At 47.6% G+C, this 24,908-nt stretch overlaps 1 protein-coding gene across 2 annotated transcripts in view; it reads right to left on the minus strand.

Moving 5' to 3' along the window:
- The window catches only part of nuak2 (NUAK family, SNF1-like kinase, 2), a 44,083-nt gene extending 19,585 nt beyond the window's left edge, over positions 1–24,498 (minus strand). Inside the window, exons 1-2 of one of the 2 annotated variants that reach the window (XM_070859480.1) lie at positions 23,912–24,498; positions 3,502–3,622 (exon numbers count right to left, since the gene is read on the minus strand). In XM_070859480.1, the coding sequence (XP_070715581.1) occupies positions 3,502–3,622; positions 23,912–24,154 (364 nt within the window). In that variant the 5' untranslated portion in view covers positions 24,155–24,498. Of the gene's footprint in view, positions 1–3,501; positions 3,623–23,583; positions 23,723–23,911 lie in introns of those variants that run through there. The other variant, XM_070859481.1, reaches the window with a different exon arrangement.
- Between the last annotated feature and the right edge of the window lie 410 nt (positions 24,499–24,908).

A 24,908-nucleotide genomic window follows, 5' to 3' on the forward strand; every position in this document is an offset into this window, starting at 1 on the left:
TCTGTACCAGCCAGGTCGGGAGAACAGGAAAACAGCGAATGTCACAAGACTCGGGGTCCGACTCAGACTGTTGTTTACGACAAGCAACAGACATCAGAGAGAGACGACATTATACAACCCAATGGAAACTTTGCTCATTTCCATCCACTGAAGTCATGGCAATAATAAGGACTCGACGCGACTGGAGGGATAATGAACAATGGAATGCGCACCAGCAAGAAAGAATTCTGAAACTCAAAATAGACCAACCTTGAAAAAAGGTCAGCAATTTCCTCTTGGCTGGGGTTATGTTAAAGTAACCAACAAACACTAGATTTGTGGAATTTCCCGTTGCAGACAGAGAAACAGAAAGAGAGAGAGAGAGAGGGGAGAAAAACCAGACTCGAGTTTCGATCTCACGCCAGGTCCATTATCTCATTGCAGCAAGCACTCAGCGCAATAAGGAAATGCAATCAGAGGCCACCTAGTTATTGTGAATAGTCACCCTACAGCCAATAAACCCATCCATCACCGTCATTTACTGACTGTTTATCACCACAACCAATGTGCAAAAATCATATAAGTGCAGCACTGGTAGCACTTGTGTTTTTTTTTTATAGATATATAGCTACTTAGCTGTCTATCCACTCTACCAGTTTGAGTAGTGACACTATAAGCATAGTGCCCACGCTTTACCCAGCAATAAGTCATCTCCCAAAGTGCCCACTCTCTCTCGGGGCATAGTTTCTAGCCTCTGTGCCGATGTGTGAGCGGCAGTAAGCTATTTGACTGCAACAGGCATTGCATGCCAGCCCAATTCCCCCTCCCTTCCACATCCAACACCTGTACACGTGTACCTTCCCACAAGGCATGGGTGGGAGGGAGGGCAGGGGAGGAAAGGTGTCACATGACAGCCATCAAGAAGGGAGAACTCTGGCTGATTTCTCCAGTTCTTGGCTCATAGGCACCGAAGGGCACCGTCAAATGACTTCAGCAGAGGCCAGGGATCGCACCGGGGGTCACTATTGGGAGACTGAGGTCAACGAGGATGGCACTTATCGACAAGTCCTCGCACCCAACAAATCGCAGTGGGTCATGGGACAGACACCAACGACAAAAACAAGACCCACATGCACGAGAGACACTTCCACCAATACTTCCAGTGCCAGCCTTGGCTCAGTGGGTAGCACTCTCGCCTCTGAGTCAAGAGGTCGTGGGTTCAATTCCTGCTCCAGAGATTCGAGCACAAAAAAATTTAAGTTGACGCTCCAATGCAGTGCTGAGGGAGTGCTGCACTGTCGGAGGTGCCGTCTTTCGGATGAGACATTAAACCGAGGCCCTGTCTGCTCTCGCTCAGGTGGACGTAAACAATCCCATGGCTCTACTTTGAAGAAGAGCAGGGGAGTTATCCCCGGTGTCCTGGGTCAATATTTATCCCTCAAATCGACATAACCAAAACAGATTATCTGGTCATTATCACATTGCTGTTTGTGAGAGCTTGCTGTGCGCAAATTGGCTGCCGCGTTTCCCACATTACAACAGTGACTGCACTCCAAAAAAGTACTTAATTGGCTGTGGGGTGCTGTGAGACATGCGGTGGTTGTGAAAGGCGCTACATAAATGCAAGTCTTTCTTTTCTATGACATGGGTCATTTGCTAAAAAGGTTCAAGAGGCACTTCATAAATCAGACAGCGCCGCGCGCTTTACAACCCACTTAAAAGCATTAAAAAAAAACATGCAACATTTTGATTTAAAGATCAAGGCGAGGGGGAAGGCAGCCAGCAGAGTTATTGGGACTATTGGAGACAGCTGTGCGCTCGACACAAAGCAGGCACATCTCAACCGCAGCCCTCGCTCGCGCGTGCGCACACACACACACACACACACACACACACACACATGGAATGCCTCTAATGTTACAGGTGAATTTTGTGTGGCCGAACAGCTCCCCTCCTGACAACTCTTTCAGTCATTTCTTTTGAAGGGGTAGGGGGGGCAGGGGGGGGTTGGGGGGGTCAAATTGTTTGTTTTCCTCATTTCTCAACCACCTTCCTCCCCGAAGGTGCGGACCCACTCCTGGGGTACGGTGGGGAAGAGGGACCTCCAGGATGGCACCACAGAGAGGGACATAAGATTTAGGAGCAGGAGTAGGTCATTAAATAAGATCATGGCTGATTTTCTACCTCAACTCCACTATCCCCATATCCCTCGATTCCCTTAATATCCAAAAATCTTTGGATCTCGGTCTTGAATATACTCAAATGATTCAGCCTCCACAGCCCTCTGGGGTAGAGAATTCCAAAGATTTACAACCATCTGAGTGAAGAAATTTCTCCTCATCTCAGTCTTAAATGGCTGACCCCTGGTTTGAGACTCCTCAGCCAGAGGAAACCCTAACCCTGTCAAGCCCTGTAAGAATTTAGTATGTTTCAATGAGATCACCTCTCATTCTTCTAAACTCTGGAGAATGTAAGCCTAGCCTGCTCAATCTTTCCTCATAGAACATTGCCATGTGTTGGATGTTGGGCGAGTGTGGGGGCAGATTTGGTCCCAGATGTGTTGCCCCTTGTGTAATGTATGCACCAGTGAGGCTGCTCACAGGTTTGTGGAGCTGTTGCATCACGTGTGGCTTAGCCAGTCACGCGATGTTGACAAGACTCAATAAAACCCCAGCCAGTTGGGTTCAGGGGATCCACGATGAGGCAGGTGGTTGAGAGCCTAGTGGATAAACTGGTAATGTGTAGTGCGATTGTTAAACCTTTGTTAATAAACCGACTAGTTCTTAAGAATTCATAGCAACACATTACAATTAAGCAAAGAACCCCTGAAGCAAATACATTACAGTTTGTCCTTACCCAATATGGCAGGTGGCACACCACCAGTCGGAAATGCACATGCTCTACCTGCCCACTATTTTGGGGCCTTCAGGAGGCCACCCAGTGCTCAATGTAACCCCCAGTGAGTTCGGGAAGCGAGGGAAAAATATTGAGGGGTGGATGGGAAATGCATTCTTTTTTTTAATCAGTGACTCAACTTGGAAAGTGACTATGAGGAACATGAGAAATGGGAGCAGGAGTAGGCCATTTGGCCCCTCGAGCCTGCTCCGCCATTTAATACGATCATGGCAGATCTGATCTGGGCCTCAGCTCCACTTCCCTGCCCGCTCCCCATAACCCTCGACTCCCCTGATCATTCAAATAAACATTGGCCGGGACACCGGGGATAACGCCCCTGCTCTTCTTTGAAATAGTGCCAAGGGGTCTTTTACATCCACCTGAGAGAGCAGACGGGGCCTCGGTTTAACGTCTCATCCAAAAGACAGTGCAGCGCTCCCTCAGTATTGGGACAGTCAGCCTAGATTTATGTGCTGGAGTGGGACTTGAACCCGCAATCTTCTGACTCAGAGGCATCAGTGCTACCCAATGAGATGCGGCTGGAACGAGAGGAACGGTAAGTGAGCATGCGAGGGATTCACTGTCCCCTGCGTTCGGGCAGTCAGTCGACACAAGGCCCAGACCTACCTTCGTAGATGTTGATGATGTGTGGGTGGCTGAGCGACGACATGATCTCAATCTCCCGGCGAATGTGGACCAGGTCCTGCTCATCTTTGATCTTGTCCTTGCGAATCGACTTAATGGCAACCTGCGGGAACAGGAACAGACGCCTTTTACAATCAACTGAAAACACAGCGAGACACGTCTCGATTTAAAAAATTGACATGAGCCTGTTCAAATCACTCCCCTCCCTATCTCTGTAACCTCCTCCAGCCCTACAACCCCTCCGAGATCTCAGCGCTCCTCCAATTCTGACCTCTGGCGCATTCCTCACTTCCTTCGCCCCAAAGAGGCCGCACTGTCGGAGGTGTCGTCTTTTAGATGAGACATTAAACCAAGGCCCCGTCTGCTCTCAGCTGTATGTAATAGATTCCATGGCACTATTTCGAAGAGCATGGGAGTTATCCTTAAGAACATAAGAAATAGGAGCAGAAGTAGGCCATTTGGCCCCTCGAGCCTGCTCCGCCATTCAATTAGATCATGGCTGATCTGATCATAGACTCAGCTCCACTTCCCTGCCCACTCCCCATAACCCTTTACTCCCTTATTGCCGGTGTCCTGGCCAATATTTATCCCTCAACCAACATAACAAAAACAGATTATCTGGTCATTAACACATTGCTGTTTGTGGGAGCTTGCTGTGCGCAAATTGGCTGCTGCGTTTCCCACATTACAACAGTGACTACACTTCTAAAAGTACTTCATTGGCTGTAAAGCGCTTTGAGACTTCCGGTGGTTGTGAAAGGCGCTATATAAATCCAAGTCGGCATCGACCTCGGCACCAGCTACGGCCCTAACAGCCCTGTGGGAGCACCTTCACCGCACGGACTGCAGCGGTTCAAGGCGGCGGCTCACCACCACCTTCTCAAGGAGCAATTAGGGACGGGCAATAAATGCTGGCCTTGCCAGCGACGCCCACACCCCAGGGATGAATTAAGAACAAAAAAAGGAGCCAATATCCCATGGAGGGGTTGCAGCTGCGAGAGTGGCAAGTCAGAGGGCGGAGGTCGAAAGTCGCAGTTAGCTAGGAGGTGCATTGTGATGGGGATATCCACTGTAGCATGCAAGTCATAAAATACTCAAAACCCCGGTACTTGGTAAATAGAGCCTGCAGCTTACCAGCTGCTAGCTTAATCTGTAGTCGTGGCCTCGCCGTTGGTAGAGCGAGACCAATTACTTTAGGCGGGGAATAATGATATATATATTCTGGGTGTACCTTGCACAACCGGTTAATGTATAAAGTCATTCCATATCTCGACCGCTGTAAAAAAAACATAATTAAATGGGTTCTTATTGTGGCAGGGTGCCTAAACTGCAACCTTTCCCAGCACCCAAGTAAAGACAGGCACAGCACCGAGGGAGTGCTACACTGTCGGAGGTGCCATCTTTCAGTAAAACCGAGGCCTCCGTTTGCCTTCCCAGGTGGACGTAAAAGATTCCGAAGAGGAGCAGGTGGGGAGTGCTCCCAGGTGTCCCAACCTGATATTTATCCCTCCAACTAACATCACTAAAAAAAAAACAGATTATCTGTTCATTATCTTAATGCTGTTGGTGGGAGCTTGCTGTGCGCAGATTGGCTTACGCATTTACTACATTACTGCAGTGACTGCACTTCCAAAAGAAGAGTTCTTAAATGGCTGTAAAGTGCTTTGGGACGTCCTGAATCTTTTGAGTGCCAGTGCTCCTCGTTACTCATAATCATCATCATCATCATCAGAGGCAGTCCTTCAGAATCGAGGAAGACTTGCTTCCACTCCCAAAGTGAGTTCTTTGGTGGCTGAACAGTCCAATACGAGAGCCACAGACTCGGTCACAGGTGGGACAGACAATCGTCGAGGGAAGGGGTGGGTGGGGCTGGTTTGCCGCGCGCTCCTTCCGCTGCCTGCGCTTGACCTCTTCACGCTCTTTGCGTTGAGACTCGAAGAGTTCAACGCCCTCCCGGATGCACTTTCTCCACCTCGGGCGGTCTGCGGCCAGGGTCTCCCAGGTGTCAGTGGGGATGTCGCACTTTACCAGGGAGGCTTTGAGGGTGTCCTTGTAACGTTTCCGCTGCCCACCTTTGGCTCGTTTACCAAGAGCAGGATGTAAAATATTGCCGAGCAGTATAGTCTGCTAAGATCACAGGTATACACACACACACACACACACACACACTGGTGCACAAATCCCAGGACCCTGAATATGGAGAGGTTTCCTGCCCCCTCGCTTTCTCAGTTTAATTTGTCTTTGGGGGTGGGGGAGTGGGGGGAAACTGAGCTCCCTGCATTCGACCTGAACCGACAGCTTGTCAGGGCGGTTACTGCAAAGGCGTCTCCACATCTGTCTGAGGTCATTGGCTATTATACAAACCTTTTTATTGGAGCTTATCGGGGCAGAAACTCGGGCCTGGAATTCTTGAAGAACTGAAACAAGTCTCCTGGGAAAAGTCCAGGGTCTCCAACGATCACGAACACACACACACACAATAAAAAAAAAACTCATTCAAATGCTATTGATCCCAGTCACCCTGACAACAGAAGAAGGAGGGCATTTGGAATGCCCATCAAAGAACGAGGCAGACCGGTGACGCCCTTTTACACGGAGCCAGTCAGCTGGGGTTGTTGGTGTTTGAAAGGTCTGAGTGTAAACACACACAGATCCGGCAGAGAGTCTGTGTGCAGCCAAATGACTGACACGTGACTCTCTCCGCCACAAGCCAGCCCTGCGATGACGGACCCACAGCTTGCATTTATATAGCCACGTGAGGAGATGTTCGTGCAGGTGGCCAAAAGCTTGGTCAAAGAGGCAGGTTTTAAGGAGCCTCTTAAAAACGGAGGGAGAGGCGGCGAGTTGACGATTTAATGAGGGAATTCCAGAGCTTGGGGCCCAGGCAGCTGAAGGCACTGCCACCGATGGTGGGGCCCCAATCAGGGATGCAAGTGTAATGTATTTGCTTCATGGGTTCTTTTCTTAAGAATTCATAGCAACACGTTGCTATTAACAAGTTGGTTTATTAACAAAGGTTTAACAATCACACTACACATTACCAGTTCACCCCTCATCATCATCATCATAGGCAGTCCCTCAGAATCGAGGAAGGCTTGCTTCCACTCCAGAAGTGAGTACTTTGGTGGCTGAACAGTCCGATACGAGAGCCACAGACTCGATCACAGGTGGGACAGACAGTGGTTGAGGGAAAGGATGGGTGGGGAGTCTGGTTTGCCGCGCGCTCCTTCCGCTGCCTGCGCTTGATTTCTGCATGCTCTCGGCGGTGAGACTCGAGGTGCTCAGCGCCCTCCCGGATGCACTTCCTCCACTTAGGGCGGTCTTGGGCCAGGGACTCCCAGGTGTCAGTGGGGATGTTGCACTTTATCAGGGAGGCTTTGAGGGTGTCCCTGTAACGTTTCCGCTGCCCCACCTGGGGCTCATTTGCCGCGAGGGAGCTCCAGCGCACAACTGCATACCTCACCGTGGATGACTGAGACTCAACTGGCTGGGGTTTTATGGAGTCTGGTGAAACATCACGTGACTGGCTAAGCCACTCACAACGCAACAGCTCCACAAACCTGTGAGCATACTCACCAGGTGCGTACATTACAGCAAGAGGCCAAAATTGGAGAAGCGCAGAGATCTTGCAGGCAGGTAGGGCTACAGGAGGTTAGAGATAAGAAAGGGGCAAGACTATGGAGGGATTTGAAAATGAGGAGATTTATTATTTTTTAAATTGAGGCATTGCTGAATGTAGCCAATGTAGGTCAGAGAGCACAGGGGGATGATGGGTGAGCAGGACTTGGTTCCTCAGAACTGAGATGGTCACCTGTCAGGAGTATGGGAGTCCGCTCACACTAGGGGACTGCATGATGGATTGACAGTGTGTATGAGGGGGCTTGGGAAAGGTGGTTCCATATTTCTTAATATCCTTGCCGAACAAAAATCAATCAATCTCAGTTTTGAGATTTTCAATTGACCCCCAGCCTCGGCAGCTTTTTGGGGGGGGGGGGGGGAGGAAGTGTGCGGAAAATAGAGTTCCAGATTTCCACAACCCTATGTGTGAGGAAGTGTTTGCTGATTATCCCCTGAACAGCCTGCCTCGAATTTTAAGGTTAACTCCCCTCCCCTCCCCCGCCCCTTCCAGACTGCATTGCCATCATTAGTCAGGGAGCTGGGGTGGGAAATTGAAAATATGTCACACTGGGGCAGGATGGGCTTCTCCTCGGAGATTGGGGCTCAGGCAGTTTTACTCTTGTCCCACTGACTTGGTGGCGCTTGATGCCGAAATGGAAAATGCCTATTTTAAAAAAATAATTAATTCACGGGATGTGGCAAAGCCGGCATTTACTTCCCATCCCGAACTGCCTTCAAGAAGGTGGTGGTGAGCCGCCATTTCAGAGTCAACCATATTGCTGTGGGTCTGGAGTATGTTCTTATTAAGGGAAATATGTTCTTAAGGGAATTAAGGGTTACGGGGAGCGGGCGGGTAAGTGGAGCTGAGTCCACGGCCAGATCAGCCATGATCTTGTTGAATGGCGGAGCAGGCTCGAGGGGCTAGATGGCCTACTCCTGTTCCTAATTCTTATGTTCTTACATACAGGCCAGACCGGGTAAGGGCGGCAGATTTCCTTTCCTAAAGGGACATTAGTGAACCAGATGGGTTTTTATGACAATCCGGTAGTTTCATGGTCACCATTACTGATACATAAGAACATAAGAAATAGGAGCAGGAGTCGGCCATTTAGCCCCTTGAGCCTGCTCCGCCATTCAATATGATCATGGCTGATCTGATCATGGACTCAGCTCCACTTCCCTGCCCGCTCCCCGTAACCCTTTATTCCCTCAAAAATCTGTCTATCTCCGCCTTAAATATATTCAATGGCCCAGCCTCCACAGCTCTCTGGGGCAGAGAATTCCACAGATTTACAACCCTCAGAAGAAATTCCCCCTTATCTCAGTTTTAAATGGGCAGCCCCTTATTCTAAGACTATTTTCCCTAGTTTTAATGTCCGCTATGAGCGGACATATCCTCTCTGCATCCACCTTGTCGAGCCCCCTCATTATCTGATAAGTTTCAATACTAGCTTTTTAATTCTAGATTTATTTAATTCACTGAATTTAAATTCCCCAGCTGCCGTGGTGGGATTTGAACTTTCCGGATCATTAGTCCAAGCCTCTGGTTGTTACTGAACCAGTAATCCACAGTGCCACCGTCCAGTATTTTACCCATTGCTAACACTCAACTTGCTGAGCATAAAACTCACCCCAAACAATAAACCCCTTGGATGTGTCTACGCGAGTCTTTGCCACTCCTGGAATTTTAAAAGCTAAAATAATGTCCCACAGCCCCTGTTCCGTTTGTGAGCTGACCCTGAGATATCAGCCAGACGCACAATAGCTGACCCATGCTTCCCCGAGCTGGGCCAAGCATTCGCCTTTTGTTTCCAAAGCTGATTCAGTTTTACAAATAAAAAATGCCACTGCTTAGCAGTTCTCTGCGGGAGACAGTGTGCGTCATCAGTGGCCATCCCGCAGAGAGCATTCGGATTCAGGTCGTGTGTGTGTGTGTGAGAGAGAGAGAGAGAGAGAGAAGGGCAGAGCGTTTTTGGACAAGGGGGAGGGAGAGAGAGAGGAGCGGGGTGTGCTGCGGAGTTCAGGCTGAACAGCAGCTGACCCATCTGGTTATTCATATAAGTAGATTTCAAGGAATCTGCCTGAATGGGGGATGAATTTGTGCAGTGATGTGTGCCGTGTTACTTATTAAAGAACCACTGAGTGAAGGAAGGTTTGTAAAAAAAAAAAAAAATGTTTTTTTTTAAATTCCATCTTACTACAATATACGTGGCTCCCAAGGGCTGCAGGGTTTGAGCGAATGAATCGCAGCATTATGGGGAAAAAGCTGGGGTTTGGGTCTAAACTCTGAGAAGAGCACAAAGGGTACTAAGGTGAATGATCAGCCATGATCTTATTGAATGGTGGTGCAGGCTCGAATGGCCGAATGGCCTACTCCTGCACCTATTTTCTATTTTTTATGTTTCTAAACACGCTGGCCCGAATGGCCTACTCTTGCACCTATTTTCTATGTTTCTAAACACGCCGGCCCGAATGGCCAACTCCTGCACCTATTTTCTATGTTTCTATGTTTCTAAACACGTTGGCCCGAATGGCCTACTCCTGCACCTATTTTCTATGTTTCTAAACACGCCGGCCCGAATGGCCAACTCCTGCACCTATTTTCTATGTTTCTATGTTTCTAAACATGCCGGCCCGAATGGCCTGCATTTGCGTGGTGCTATGTTCACTGAAGTTCCATCTACGTGAGCTCCTCCTGCTTTGCTTCCTCTGACCCTGGACTACTGCTCACCCTTCCCTTGCTGGCTGCTCACTCATCCATCACATTCCTGCTCTCTGGGACTTCCTGCCTGTGCCGCTTTTCCCTCTCTGCTTTCAGAAACACCGCCCACCTCCCCATTCTTTGTCCCCATCAGCAGTTTCCTGCCCCAGCCTCTCCGTTCTCCTCCAGTCCGTTGTCCATCATATCCTTTCCCTCCTCATCATAAAACACTCCGAGATATCTTGCTTGCACCCAGGGAGTGTGTCAGGAAGGCATGTTGTTGTGACATAGCTGTGCCAGCCAAGGGTAGTGCACATGTTTGATCAGAATGCATACTACAAGGGATGGGGGATAGGGGCATGTGGAATGCTCTCTTGGCCCGAGCTTCTCCGGTTACAACTTTAAATGTAATTCTGATGGGAATTAATCACAGCCTCCAGTTAAGGAGCATAGTGGTTATGTTATGGGACTAGTAATCCAGAGCCCTGGAGTAATAATCTGTCGACAGGAGTTCAAATCCCACCAGGGCAGCTGGGGGAAATTTAAATTCATTAACAAAAATTTTAAAGCTGGTATCAGTAATAGTGACTAATGTATTTGCTTCATGGGTTCTTTGCTTAAGAATTCATACCAACACATTACACTTAAGAACTAGTTAGTTTATTAACAAAGGTTTAACAATCGCACACCACATTACCAGTTCATCCACTAGGCTCACAACTGCATACCTCATCCTGGATAACCTGGACCCAACTGGCTGGGGTGTTAGGGAGTCTGGTGAACATTACATGACTGACTAAGCCACTCACATTGCAACAGCTCTATGTGAGCAGACTCACAGGTGCGTACATTACACTGACCATGAAACTAACGGATTGTTCTTAAAAAAAACATCTGGAAGGAAATCTGCCGCCCTTACCCGGTCTGGCCTATATGTAACTCCAGTCCCACAGCAGTGTGTTGACTCTTAACTGCCCTCTGAAATGGCCCAACGAGATACGGCCGCTACGACAAAGTCAGCACTGTGGGAACACCTTCACCACACGGCCTGCAGCGGTTCAAGGCGGCAGCTCACCACCACCTTCGAGGGCAATTAGGGATGGGCAATAAATGCCGGCCATGCCAGCGACGCCCATGTTGTGTAACTGACTAAATTTTTTTTTTAAATTATTCTTTTCATTCCGATTTCTGCTACATTGTTTTTCTTGCGAATTTATTTTTTCACAGCCTCCATTTGTTTTACGGCCAATGAAGCACGTTTTGGAGTGTAGTCACTGTTGCAACGTGGGAAACGCAGCAGCCAATTTGCGCACAGCAAGCTCCCACAAACAACAATGTGATAATGAGGGATAATATTGGCCAAGGACACTGAGGATAACTCCCCTGCTCTTCTTCGAAATAGTGCCGTGGGATCTTTTACATCCACTTCAGGAGGGCAGACGAGGCCTCGGTTTAACGCCTCATCCGAAAGACGGCACCTCCGACAGTGCAGCACTCCCTCAGCACTGCACTGGGAGTGTCAGCCTAGATTTGTACGCTCAAGTCCCTGGAGTGGGACTTGAACCCACAACCTTCTGACTCAGAGGGGAGTGTGCTACCCACTGAGCCACAGCTGGCACGACAAGTGGTCTTCCTGAACCCCTAATGAGGCTACACCACCCCTTTAAGTAACATTAAAATAAAAGTGTTTTAAAAAAAAAAGTGACAGGACTAAAACAATCGGAGCGAACCAGAAAAAGATGCTGTGCATTGGCAGGGCGGTTAAAGTTTTCTTGCACTAGCCTGTTTTCTTTTGAAATAAGTGTGTTACGCAACAGGACATAGTTGATTTGCTAGTTTCAGTATTTCGAAACCAGAACATTTTCTATTGGACAACGGCTCACAGGTGAAAACAGAACGACTGGATTGATGATTTACCTTTCCCTGATCAGGGTCTCCTCGAGTGTGAGTCTGCTGGATTAAACCACCGCACCCCCCACCCCACCCTCCTCAACAATAGACAACATTCGGAACAGGGCTGCACAAACTGGCCCAATAAAACAAGTGAGACTCAAACTGACAGGCCCGGAGGGCAATTTCCTATCGTTTTAACCGCAGCATTTACCTTATGTAAATATTTATTGCAAGTATAAAAGAATATATATGTCGCTCCCCCTGTCTCGACTCCTGCACTGTTCGGTGGTGGCCACCTCAGACTGGTGCACCAGGACACTGGTCAGTGCCGGACAGGAGGAGGCCATTCGGCCCCACAACCTGTTCCGCCATTCAATGAGATCACGACTGATCTGTACCTTAACTCCATCCACACATCTTGGTTCTATATCCCAAGTCAAGATTGGATTGCACAATTTACCTCTGCCCCAACTCAGTGTCGGCCGTGGCTCAGTGGGTAGCACTCTCGCCTCAGAGTCAGAAGGCTGTGGGTTTGAGTCCCCATGCCAGAGACTTGAGCACAAGAAAAGATGCTGGGCTGACACTCCCAGTGCAGTGCTGGGGGAGCGCCGCACTGTCAGAGGTGCCGTCTTTCGGATGAGACGTTAAACCAAGGCCCCGTCAGCTCTCTCAGGTGGACATAAAAGATCGCGCGGCGCTATTTTGAAGAAGAGCAGGTGAGTTATCCCCGGTGTCCTGGGGCCAATAGTTATCCCTCAATCATCGTAACAAAAACAGATTATCTGGTCATTATCACTTTGCTGTTTGGGGGAGCTTGCTGTGCACAAATTTGGTGCCGTGTTTCCTACATTACAGCAGTGACTACAGTTGAAAAGTATTTCATTGGCTGTAAAGTGCTTGGGACATCAAGGTCGTGAAAGATTCTATATAGATGCAAGTCATTCTTTTAACTGCAGAGAAACACCCTTTAATGCCCCACGGTGACATTTTCCATTTCACCGTCATGAGTGCTATCCTGAATTATGCGCCAATTGATGCATCAGTGTTGGGCTTTACTAATGTGAACAAAACACATAATTAAATGTTCCCCAATTACTCTTATACCAAGTTATCTCCCTTCACCTGTAGGACCCTCCTTGATCCGGGGGCAGATTGGATGATCACATTTGCCATCATCTACACAAACCCCCTCAATCCTGCTCTATCACCAACCCACCAGAATGCGAGCCTCATTGGTGCAGGGCTAGACCCTGTCCAATTTTCATTTATTGGGATTATTCCCTCGACTACCAACTGACAGATGCCATTCCCTACACTCTGCCCATTGCACATGGAGCTTCAAATGCAGAGCCATCCGAGCTCTTGTTGAATCAGCATTATTGGCACATGCTATAGAACATGGGTAATCACTGACTGGTACCCAGCACATGCTCACCCAAGTCTTTCCCATGTGTAATGTATGCACACAGGTTTGTAGAGCTGTTGCATTGTGAATGTCTTAGCCAGTCAAGTAATGTTCACAAGACTCAATAAAATCCCAGCCAGTTGGGTCTCGGTCATCCACGATGAAGTATGCAGTTGTGAGCCTGGTGGATGAACTGGTAATGTGTCGTGTGATTGTTAAACCTTTGTTAATAAACCAACTAGTTTTTAATAGCAATGTGTTGCTATGAATTCTTAAGCAAAGAACCCATGAAGCAAATACATTACAGATGGAATGCACGATCCTAACAAAACTCACTTGTTCCCAGCAGTCCTTATTGGGAGTTGCCGCTGGGGACCAGTGTAGCTCACGTTTCCCCAAAAGGTATCTGAACCTCCTTGAATGGGGAATTAAAGGCTCTGAATCCAGCTTCTTCCAGGAGGGTACCTGTACAAACCCTCTTCCTGGGCTCAGGAGGAGTCTCTAAGGTGGGGTATGGATAATCAATAGGCCAATAGGCTTCTGAAAGAGTCCATCTGGCATAGGTTGCCCTCCAATGGGTCTGGTGCTTCCATTAGTTTATTTTTCTTTAACTCAACAAGTCACAATTCTCATAGTCTAAGAAACGGAGCTAGCGATCTCTCGATCTCTCTCGATCTCGATCTCTCTCTCTCTCCCCGTCAGAAACTCACTGATCGACCAAATAGGACAAGGCTCTTATCAACTAACTGCTCCATAATTCCACATGAATTGGAACCTCTTATCTAACTGTCACAGCCATTCAAGGTTTTATATAGTTACACTGTTATCATTATAACTAGGTCCCAATCAGGTGCAATTAAATTATTGATGGTTCTGAAATGAGATTTGGCAGCTCTTCTGCACTCCAATGTTCACAGTCAAGTGAAAGACTTGCCGTTCATGACCTCAGCATGTCCCAAAGCGCTTTACAGCCAATGAAGTACTTGAGGAGAGTAGTCACTGTTGTAATGTGGGAAACGCAGCAGTCAATTTGCACACAGCAAGCTCCCCCAAACAGCAATGTGATAATGACCAGATAATCTGTTTTTGTTATGTTGACTGAGGGATAAATATTGCCCAGGACACCAGGGATAACTCCCCTGCCCTTCTTCGCAATAGTGTCATGGGATCTTTTATATGCACCCGAGAGAGCAGAATGGGGTTTAATGTCACATCTGAAAGACGGCCCCTCCAACAGCACAGCACCATCAGCACTGCACTGGAGTGTCAGCCTGGATTTTTGTGCTCAAGTCTCTGGAGGTGGACTTGAACCCACGACCTTCTGACTCAGAGGCGAGAGTGCTACCCACTGAGCCACGGCTGACACATAGGCAGTTGGTAGACTCGCTCTAGGTTCGAGCTCTCCTCCCTTGGGGAGAGCGGCTGGGAAGCTCAGTATTCCCTCGGCTTGAGAGGGAGGGGAGGAAAAAACCCAAAATAAATTAGTCAGGGCTCCCGCTCTTGATGTGCAGCGACCTCTGTTCAAATTGCAGGCAAGGACCGGATTGGTCCTGGCTCTGTGATGCCCCCATGGCTGAAGAACAGGCAGCTGAGCCAGTTGTGGGGAGGGGCCCGCAGAGCACTTGGAACTGCTCCCTGATGAACGACGGTCCCCAGGAGACGAGAGCATGAAACTAGGGAAGACAGCTGTGTCCCCACCCCTCCACCAGCTAATTCTCAGCACGTTCTCTTTGCTCTAAGGGCAGCTCAACAGCAGATTAACAGTAATTGCACGAGAAAGCCGTTTTATTGCGTGCCATTTATTTGCTGATATCACATTTCAGTCCTGCACCTTGTGCTGGTACAATCTTTTACAATGCAGTTCCCGACAGTTTGTGTTTGCATAAGATATCAAAGGGTAGCATCTCCCAATCCACAGCAAAAATAGAACTTAAAAGAAATGAACGCCGATGTATTGTTTCCCCATTACCTCGGTCAACCCCATGAATTTTTCAGGTGCCATGTACTGAAATCAGGAGCTAGTGGGTGGCTTACATCGGAACAGGAGGAGGCCATTCAGCCCCTAAGATCCTGTTCCATCATTACATACACAGGATATACAGCACAGCAAGAGGCCATTCGGCCCAACCAGTCCATGCCGGCGTTTATGCTCCACTCGAGCCACCTCCCGTCTTTCCTCATCTAAATCCCTTCTCCCTCATATGCTTGTCTAGCCTCCCCTTAAATGCATCGATACTATTCGCCTCAACCACTCCCTGTGGTAGCGAGTTCCACATTCTCACCACTCTCTGGGTAAAGAAGTTTCTTCTGAATTCCCCATTGGATTTCTTGGTGACTATCTTATATTGATGGCCTCTAGTTATGCTCTTCCCCACGAGTAGAAACATTCTCTCTGTAGGGTTATGGGGGGCAGACAGGGAAGTGCAGCTGAGCCCAGGATCAGATCAGCCATGATCTTATTAAATGGCGGAGCAGGCTCGAGGGGCCAGATGGCCTACTTCTGCTCCTCTTATGTTTTTATTCACTCTATCAAAACCTTTCATAATTTTCAAGACCTCTATTAAGCCTTCTTTTTTCAAGAGGAAAGAGACCCAGCCTGTTCAACCTTTCCAGATAGACATACCTTCGCATTTCTGGTATCATCCCTGTAAACCTTCTTTGCACCCTCTCCAATGCCTCTATATCCTTTTACCAATTAGATCATAGCTGATTTACCCACCTTGGTTCCATATCTCTCGACACACCAGCCTAACAAAAATCTCAGTGTTAAATATTTTAATTGAGCAACCCCCACCAGCACCCCCCCCCACCCTCACCAGCCCACCCCCCCCCCCCCCCCCCCAGCACCTCCCCCTACCACCAGCGCCCTTAGCCTCAACAGCTTTTGGGGATGAGAGTGTGCCAGATTTCCACTCGCCTCATGTCTGGGTCTGTTGTAGACTCATTGCTAGAGAGTGATCGCTGTGATTAGTCAACAACTCAATTATCGTTGTATCCTGGGACCACCAGGCTGGTAGAAGGCAAACTAGTTGGACCTGGGTCGTTTATCAGCCAGCAATTGCTGCATTCCTAACTCTCCCAATAGGGGATATTGGCTGTCCGTAGGCCATTGCGAGACAGGGGTAGATGCCTCATATGTAAAACCACAACCCTCCCTCAGTCTTGCCTTCATTTTACAATCTATAGGCTTAGGAATCTCAAAGCTTGGCATTCCCTCGATCATTACTCCTAGATTTCTCTTGTCAGCTGTGGCTCAGTGGGCAGCACTCTCGCCTCTGCGTCAGAAGGTCGTGGGTCAAGTCCCACTCCAGAGACTTGAGCACTAGGCTGACACTCCCAATGCAGTGCTGAGGGTGTGCTGCACTGTCGGAGGTATAATCTTTCAGAAGAGACGTTAAACCGAGGCCCCAAGTGGACATAAAAGATCCCATGGCACTATTTTGAAGAGCAGGGGAGTTCTCCCCACTGCAACTACACTTCCAAGTACCTCATTGGCTGTAAAGCACTTTGGGACATCTGGTGGTCGTGATAGGCACTATAAAAACGCAAGTCTTTATTTCTTTGCCTTCCTTCAAAATCTCGAAGCTTGGCGTTACCCCATCATTACAAAGGGGATGGAACATAAAAGCAAGGAAGTCTTGCTACGGTTATACAGGGTATTGGTGAGGCCACACTTGGAATATTGCGTGCAGTTTTGGTTTCCATATTTACAAAAGGATATACTTGCTTTGAAGGCAGTTCAGAGAAGGTTCATAAAGGGCATAATCTTAGAATAAAGGGCCGCCCATTTAAAACTGAGATGAGAAGAAATTTCTTCTCAGAGTTGTAAATATGTGGAATTCGCTGCCTCAGAGAGATATGGAAGCTGGGACATTGAATAAATTTAAGATTGAAATAGACAGTTTCTTAAACAATAAGGTTATGGGGAGCAGGTAGGGAAGTGGACCCGAGTCCATGATCGGATCAGCCATGATCGTATTAAATGGCGGAGCAGGCTCGAGGGGCCATATGGCCTACTCCTATTTCTTATCTTATTACATCTACTCTTGTTGTCTTATTCTTCAAACTTTGTGGGATCCTGTACAACGGGACTAGCTTCTGAATCCCAGATTCTCCATTAGAAAATAAAATTCAAGTCTCTGCAGATGACGGAAAAAGGAGGGACAGCACAGAAATCAAACTGAACAAAAACAATTCTACTCCTGATAGAAATCTGAGGGGAAAGGGAAAAAGGAATAACAAGCAAGCAAAGATGTCTGCACCACCGTCCCCCACCATCCCATATCTCCCACCCCCTCCCCTGTCACTGTCTCTATGATTGCTGGGTCAGTTTACAGCATTACAAATGCATCTCAATTGTCCTTCTCTGTAACTGCACTCTCCCCAAAGTGAAAGCAGGTTTCAGAAACACAGCGAGCGCAGAATTAATCAGCACGTTTACCCAAGCGCCTGCCCTTTGAGAAACGTTCGACATTTTTAATGAACAGGCTGGCTTTCACACAGCTGCACCTGTTGGAATAATCTTACCCAGGGCTCGGGTCCAGAAAACCAGCCGCTCAATGAGAGCACTGTTGCAAGAGCCAGTGCGATCACACAGGCCAGCTGACACAGTGCTGAGGGGCAGCCCTCCTCTCGAACGAGGACAATGAGCCACTGAAGACTGCCCGCCCGCTGCATTTCTCTGAACTATAGCAAGAATTTCCACCGTCTGATGAAATTGCAATAATATTAAATCTATAGAATTTCTAAAGCCATGATACAAGAAAGGGTTCTTAATGCAAAATCTTCATGAATAAATGTATTCATTTTTTAAATTTATAAACTAGGAGGAGTGGAGAATTGTTGCTTAAAGGACGTTGCGGGGGAAGGGCAATGTTCAACTACATACCCATGGGAACTTACAATAACCCATTCCAACTTACTATACATCGCCCTTCCTTCATTGTCGCTGGGTCAAAATCCTGGAACTCTTTTGTGTTTATTATTCATTCATGGGATGTGGGCATCGCTGGCAAGACCGGCATTTATTGCCCATCCCCAATAGCCCTGGTGATGACACAGGCCATTTCAGAGGGCAGTTAACAGTCAACCACATTGCTATGGATCTGGAGCCACATATAGGCCAGACCGGGTAAGGGCGGCAGATTTCCTTCCCTAAAAGGGACATCAGTGAACCAGTTGGGTTTTCACAGCAATCCGGTAGTTTCATGGACACCATTACTGATGCTAGATTTTTATTCTAGATTTATTTAATGAATTGAATTTAAATTCCTCATGGGCATTTTAGTCCATGCCTATGGATTACTAGTCCAGCAATATAACCACTGTGCTCCCCAACAGCACTGCGGGAGTACCTTCACCACACGGACTGCAATATCTCAAGGCGGTGGCTCACCACCACCTTCTCAAGGGCAGCTAGGCATGAATAATAAACACTGGCTTTGCCAGTGATGCCCACATCCTGAGAATGAATAATTAAAAATAAACTCTTTTGAAGCAAGATTTTTTTTTTGTTCGAATATTTGGCACGGCTTCCTTTCAATATCTGTCTGTCTGCCTCTCTGAACACACACATAAAAAAAAGCATTGCTGCTTAGTGCACTGGACTTGCAAGCTATCTCACTTGGTGCTCAGGCAACAGATCAGAACCGGCACCAATGGATTGTCCCGTGCACACCCAGATCTTGGAGAAATGCTAGCACACAGCAATAGCGTTATAATGTCACTGGGCATTCAATCGAATGTCTGCTATTGCTAAATCCAAAAGCGAGCTGGACCTCTGCGAGCATAAAGCTGGATTGAAATTGGGTTCACTTTTAAACTGCCTCATTTAACAGCGTGAATTTTGGGATTCAAGACTGTTTGCTCAGATGTTATCACTGAGAAAACAGACCTGAATCCCAAATTAAGCCTACACTGTTTATATTAGCCCTTTCGCTGTAAATCGGGTACATGGTCATTGCTGATAAGTTCAATAGCTTGACTCCAATCATTACTCCACATGTCAGACTGGTATTTCATCCTGCTGAAAGATCAAGGGGGTTGGATCAACCCTTTCGAGAGAACCCAATCTCATCAGATGCAAGGAGTAACTTTTTTTATTCCAAGCAGACAGCTCAGGTACCGAGCCAAACTTGGATGTGTGCATGAAGTGCCATAACCTACAAGGCTATGAAGCAAGAGCTGGAAAGTTGGATCAGGCGGGATTGCTTTTTTTTTTTCAGCTGGCACAGACACGATGGGCCAAATGGTACCAGCTTTAATTGTTATACATAATATATAGATTTGCATTTTGATAGCGCCTTTCATGACCTCAGGTCATCCCAAAGCACTTTACAGCCAATGAAGTACTTTTTGAAGTGTACTCACTGTTGTAATGTAGGAAAGCACGGCTGCCAATTTGTGCACAGCAAGCTTCCACAAACAGCAAGGTGATAGTGACCGGATAAATAAGTTCAGTCAAAAGTATCACTCGACATGCTGGACACGCACACACGAGAGCACCAGCAAGCCACTTTCGCAAAAGATTCAATTCCAAAGATTGGTGAAAATGTTGAATTTTTGCCTTGAATAACTCGAGCTCCCCCCTGCTCAAAGTATCCCGATATTGGTGTGCTGTATTGAGTTAGTTAATTGGAGGCAGGTGGCTGTAGGTGAAATTTAACTAGCCTCACTGTCCCTGGGCTGGCCCCCATTCCTGAGCACTGTGCATTGAATCATAGAAATTTACAGCATGGAAGGAGTCCATTTCGGCCCCTCCTGTCCGTGCCGGCCGACAAAGCTATCCAGCCTAATCTCACTTTCAAGCTCCTTGTTCATAGCCCTGTAGGTTACGGCACTTCAAAGTGCACATCCAAGTTTTTGAAGGTATGCGGGCATTTGTACACAGGAAGAGGACCTCCCCTCACCTTTTTGTGTTATGATGCCCCATGTAGCTGAATGTTCACCCAACCTCATCGCCTTGACTCACACTTGAGGATTATCCATTGCCCCAGGTACTGGCAGGTGACCAATCTTGTGGAGCTGGACCCCAGCAGGAGCCAGGGTCTTGGGAGGGAGGGAAATTGGAAGGGGAGAGGGAGAAAGAAAGCGGGAAAGTAGCAGCACAGAACCAGCTGAGTGGGTGTAAGTCAACCTCCTGCGGCTCAGAAACAAAACAAGCAGTTTATGGAAAGTTATAAAAATATTTAGCATGGGCAGGTAGACTATATCTGTCGAATAGGGGATTTTGAGCCAGGAATTGCATGATTGACAGATTGTGCAACACAGATTTGTAAAAGATAAAATATTTATGATCCAAGTCAAAATTGAAACAAAGTCTCCAATATAAATATAATCTCAACACACCAATCCATGTTACCCCTTTTCAGTCTTTGCAACACAGATTCTAATATCACAGAACAGAGCTTCCATTGGAGCAAATGTTGTGGAACCATGGATACACGTGATTTTTCTGTCCATTAAAATGAATGTGTGAAACATGCTATGAATCTGTGATTTTCTGACGTGCAATTCCTACAATACAGTGAAAGGTATAAATTGGACTTATCCAGTACATTTTAATATACCAGTACATGTATTATCCAAGATTGCTCTCATCACCAGAGTCAGACTTGTGACCACCATTACTTCACCCTAATGTGACCAGAGGTCACAGATTTAAGGTAATTGGCAAAAGAACCAGAAGGGAGATGAAGAGATTATTTTTTTTAGGCAGCGAGTTATCATCTGGATTGCACTTCCTGAAAGGGTGGTGGAAGCAGATTCAATAATAACTTCCAACTGGATAAATACTTGAAGGGGAAAGAATTGCAGGGTTTGGGACAAGGGCAGGGGAGTGGGAGTAATTGGCCAGCACAGGTACGATGGGCTGAATGGCCTCCTTCTGTAATTCCAGAACAGCTCCAGACACAGACAGAATTTGCAGCGGCTTTTATATTGGCCTTGGGAGGGGACTTGTGCCCGATTCAGGGGCTTTCCCCCACCCCCAAATGGCAACCCCCAAGTGTACTCTTGCTTAATTTCCCAAGAACGCCAACCTGTTTATGACAGAGTCTCGGTGAATCTGGCAGGTTTATGCCGGGGTTGCGGGTTGAGTTGCATGGGATCTGTATGGTGGGAACTGGTGACGCAAGCACCACCCCAAAGCCCGGGCAAAAAGAGGCTTGTGGATGTCCTGCGCCATTCCAATGGATGCAGTTGCTGGAGATTTCCACTTCTGCATCTTCTCTAGCCTCATATTTAAAATCACAGGCTGATGACGCAGAATTAGATCATGGCTGATCCGTACCTCAACTCCATTTACCCATTATGCCATAACCCTTAATACCCTTACCCAACAATTATCCCTCAATCAACATAACAAAACAGATTATCTGGTCATTATCACATCGCCATTTGTGGGAGCTTGCTGTGCGCAAATCGGCTGCTGCATTTTCTACATTGCAACAGTGACTACACTTCAACAACAAAACAACTTATATTTACATAGCACCTTTAACATAGTAAAACATCACAAGGCTCACGCAGAAGTATGATGTCAGCCACATTAGGAAATATTAGTGCAAATGATCAAAAGCTTAGTCAAAGAGGTAGGTTTTAAGGAGCGACTGAAAAGAAAGAAAGAGAGGTAGAGATGTTTAGGGAGGAAATTCCAGAGCTTAGGGCCCAGTCAACAGAAGGTATGGCCACCAATGGTTAAGTGATTATAATCAGGGAAGCACAAGAGGGCAGAATTAGAAGAGCATGGATATCTTGGAGGGGGTTTGTAGGGCTGAAGGAGATTACAGAGATAGGGAGAGGCGAGGCCATGGAGGAATATGAAAACAAGGATGAGACTTTTAAAATCGAGGCATTGCTTAACCAGGAGCCAACGTAAGTCAGCAACCACAGAGGTGATGGGTGAGCGGGAGTTGTTGCGAGTTAGGACATGGCAGCATAGTTTTGCATCACCTCAAGTAGGGTAGAATATGGGAGGCCAGCCAGGAGTGCATCAAAAGTAAAATTGGCTGTAATGCGCTTTGGGAGGAAAGATTGTATAGTCTGAGGTTGTTTGCTTTCGAAGAGAGGAGCCTGAGGGGAGACCTTCTTGAGGTGTATAAAATTGAGGGGCTTAGAATGGATAGGAAGGACCTGTTTCCCCTGGCAAGAGGGGTCAATAACCAGGGGGCATAGATTTAAAGTAAGTGGTAGGAGGTTTAGAGGGGACTTGAAGAGAATCTTTTTCACCCAGAGGGTGGTGGGGGTCTGGAACTCACTGCCTGAAAGGGTGGTAGAGGCAGAAACCCTCCCCACATTTAAAAAATACTTGGATGTGCACTTGAAATGCCATAACCTACAGGGCTACAGACCCAGAGCTGAAAAGTGGGATTAGGCCGGATAGGTCTTTGTCGGCTGGCCCGGACACGATGGGCCGAATGGCCTCCTTCTGTGCTGTAAATTTCTACGGTTCTGTGGGATTTCCTGAGGTCGTGAAAGACGCTATAGAAATGCAAGACTTTCTTTCTGAATAACAAAAATCTATCAATCTCAGCCTTAAAAATGTTAATCTCCCCCCCCCCCCCCTCCTCTCCGAGCACCATCCACAGCCTTTTCTGGGGGAGGAGAGGGCGGCCGAGGGAGTTGCACATTTCACGGTGCAGGAATCCCACGGAATAAGGGGGTTTCCAATATTATGTCTATGTAACCATACAACGGGAAATCTCCCGAAATCTCCAAATGGGCAGACTGCCCCCTGATAACACGACAGCATCAGAGGACAATCAATATGGGACTGGCAGTCAGGCATTGGCCAGCATTGGTGTTATTGCTGCAGACTGGGGGAAATGGACCACTGTTCGAGCCCGAGCTTGCACAGATGATCAGGCAGGGCCCAGCAGCTTCCAGCTTTTTCACATCCAAATCCCGTGTAATATATTTTAAAAATAATTTGACCTATTTCAGCCGCCGTCACACACCAGCCCCTGCTTAAAAACAGCAAAACTGTGCAATCTGATTCCCAGACAGACACTTGGGAACAGTACAGGAAATCCATGGGATCAACATTGAGCTTATTTGGATGTCTCCAACAGCCTCTCTGCATAATCTCTTGCCACAGGTATTGCTTCAAATCCGAACACAGATACATAACGCCAGCAGCTCGATGAAACAGAAAGCGTCTGCAGATCGTTAATTCTTGATTAAAACGAGCCCCAGCATCTAACCCATGCATTAATAATTAACCGGGGCTGCAATATTGTTTTTTCAAAAATCCATGATGATTTGAAAGAGATTTTCCCTGAGAAACACACAGTCCCACAACAATTAAACACACATATAAAGCTTTTTGCAAACTTAACAAAAAAAAAAGAGAAATTGGAGCAAGCTGCTTGGGTGGAACGGGTTGTAAAGCAACACCGCGGCCTTTGCGATTCCGGGACCGGCGCTTTACAAATAAATATCTGCTCACCTCCTAGATCTGTCAAAATATAAGAGTTGCTTTGTGAGTAGACGCGCCGATGAGGCAGGTTGCAGAGGCACCGATCTGTGGAATTGAAGCGACGCCAGTTGTTGTGTTAAAGGCGCTGGGCTCCAGGGAAATTAACACCCAGTCAGTTTCACTGAAATTGACTGCTTCGCTCAGGAGACGCCGCCAGCATCTCTCTCTCTCCCCAACCTGCCTTTAGCAATCCCCCACCACCACCTCCTCCCTCCCTCCCTCCAGCAGATAGTCATTCCTGATCAATTTGAAGTGATAATGCAATTTTTCAAAAAAAAAACATCACAGTCATTCTCACCACTCGGCCGGATCGGTCGACCGCTTTTTTCACTTTGCCGTAAGTGCCCTTCCCCAGGGTCTCGCGGAACTCGTAGCGGTGCCTCAGGTTGTGCTTGTGGTGGTGCCGCTTCACCGCCTGGCGCTTCATCTCAGCCGCTTGCGAGCAGGGACGGGCGGCCGAGGGCGAGTGCGGCTCCCTGGCGCTCGCAGGTGGGCAAGAGGCGGCCCCCAGGGCGGTCAGACAGGGAGAGGCAGGATCCATGAGGAAGGCGAGGAGATCAAGGGAGGGCGGGGGGGGGGGGGAAAGAGAGATGAAAAGTATCGAGAGACTGGGAAGGGAGGGGGGAAAAAAAGAGAAAGACAAGATGCAATTCTAGCAGATCACAGCTTCGTGGTAAAGCAACATATTTAGAACATTAATACTATTCCCTCATTGTCTAGGTAACATGGATACAATGTATCCCTTTTCTGATACTGTTTCTCTCTTTCGGTGTTACACTATCTTTTTCTCTCTGATACACTGTTTCTCTCTCTCTCGGTGATACACGGTTTCTCTCTCTCTCTCGGTGATACACTGTAGCCTCTAACACTCTTGCAAAAAAAATCCAGATCCAGTCGCGTGTGGACCCTTCAGCAGCCGCGGAACTCCGCCCCCACTGCTACGTCCCGGGCCAATAGCCCCGCCTCTCTGTCTCGTCATCAATGGCAATCATCCAGCTCCCTCCTCTTTCCCAAATTTTTATTTATTTTTGTCAATGGAAGTTGTTGATATTGTAAAAAAACAAAGATGCTCCATTTATCTTACCCCTTCCCGTTTCCCACCAGCTCCTGTGCTGGTGGACAGGAGTTCACTGTGTGAACTGAGATTTATGGGCTATTCGGCCGCTGGGGACATCATCGCCAAGCGCACTCTGCCAATAGGGGTCGCTGGAGAGCGAGCAGGAGCAGAAAGTCAGTGAGCAGCAGTGAGAATGTGGGTATTGAGATGATCCCCCTTCCCTCTCTCACCCTGAGCC

This window comes from Pristiophorus japonicus, chromosome 17, assembly GCF_044704955.1.
Source record: "Pristiophorus japonicus isolate sPriJap1 chromosome 17, sPriJap1.hap1, whole genome shotgun sequence".
NCBI classification, from domain to species: Eukaryota; Metazoa; Chordata; class Chondrichthyes; family Pristiophoridae; genus Pristiophorus; species Pristiophorus japonicus.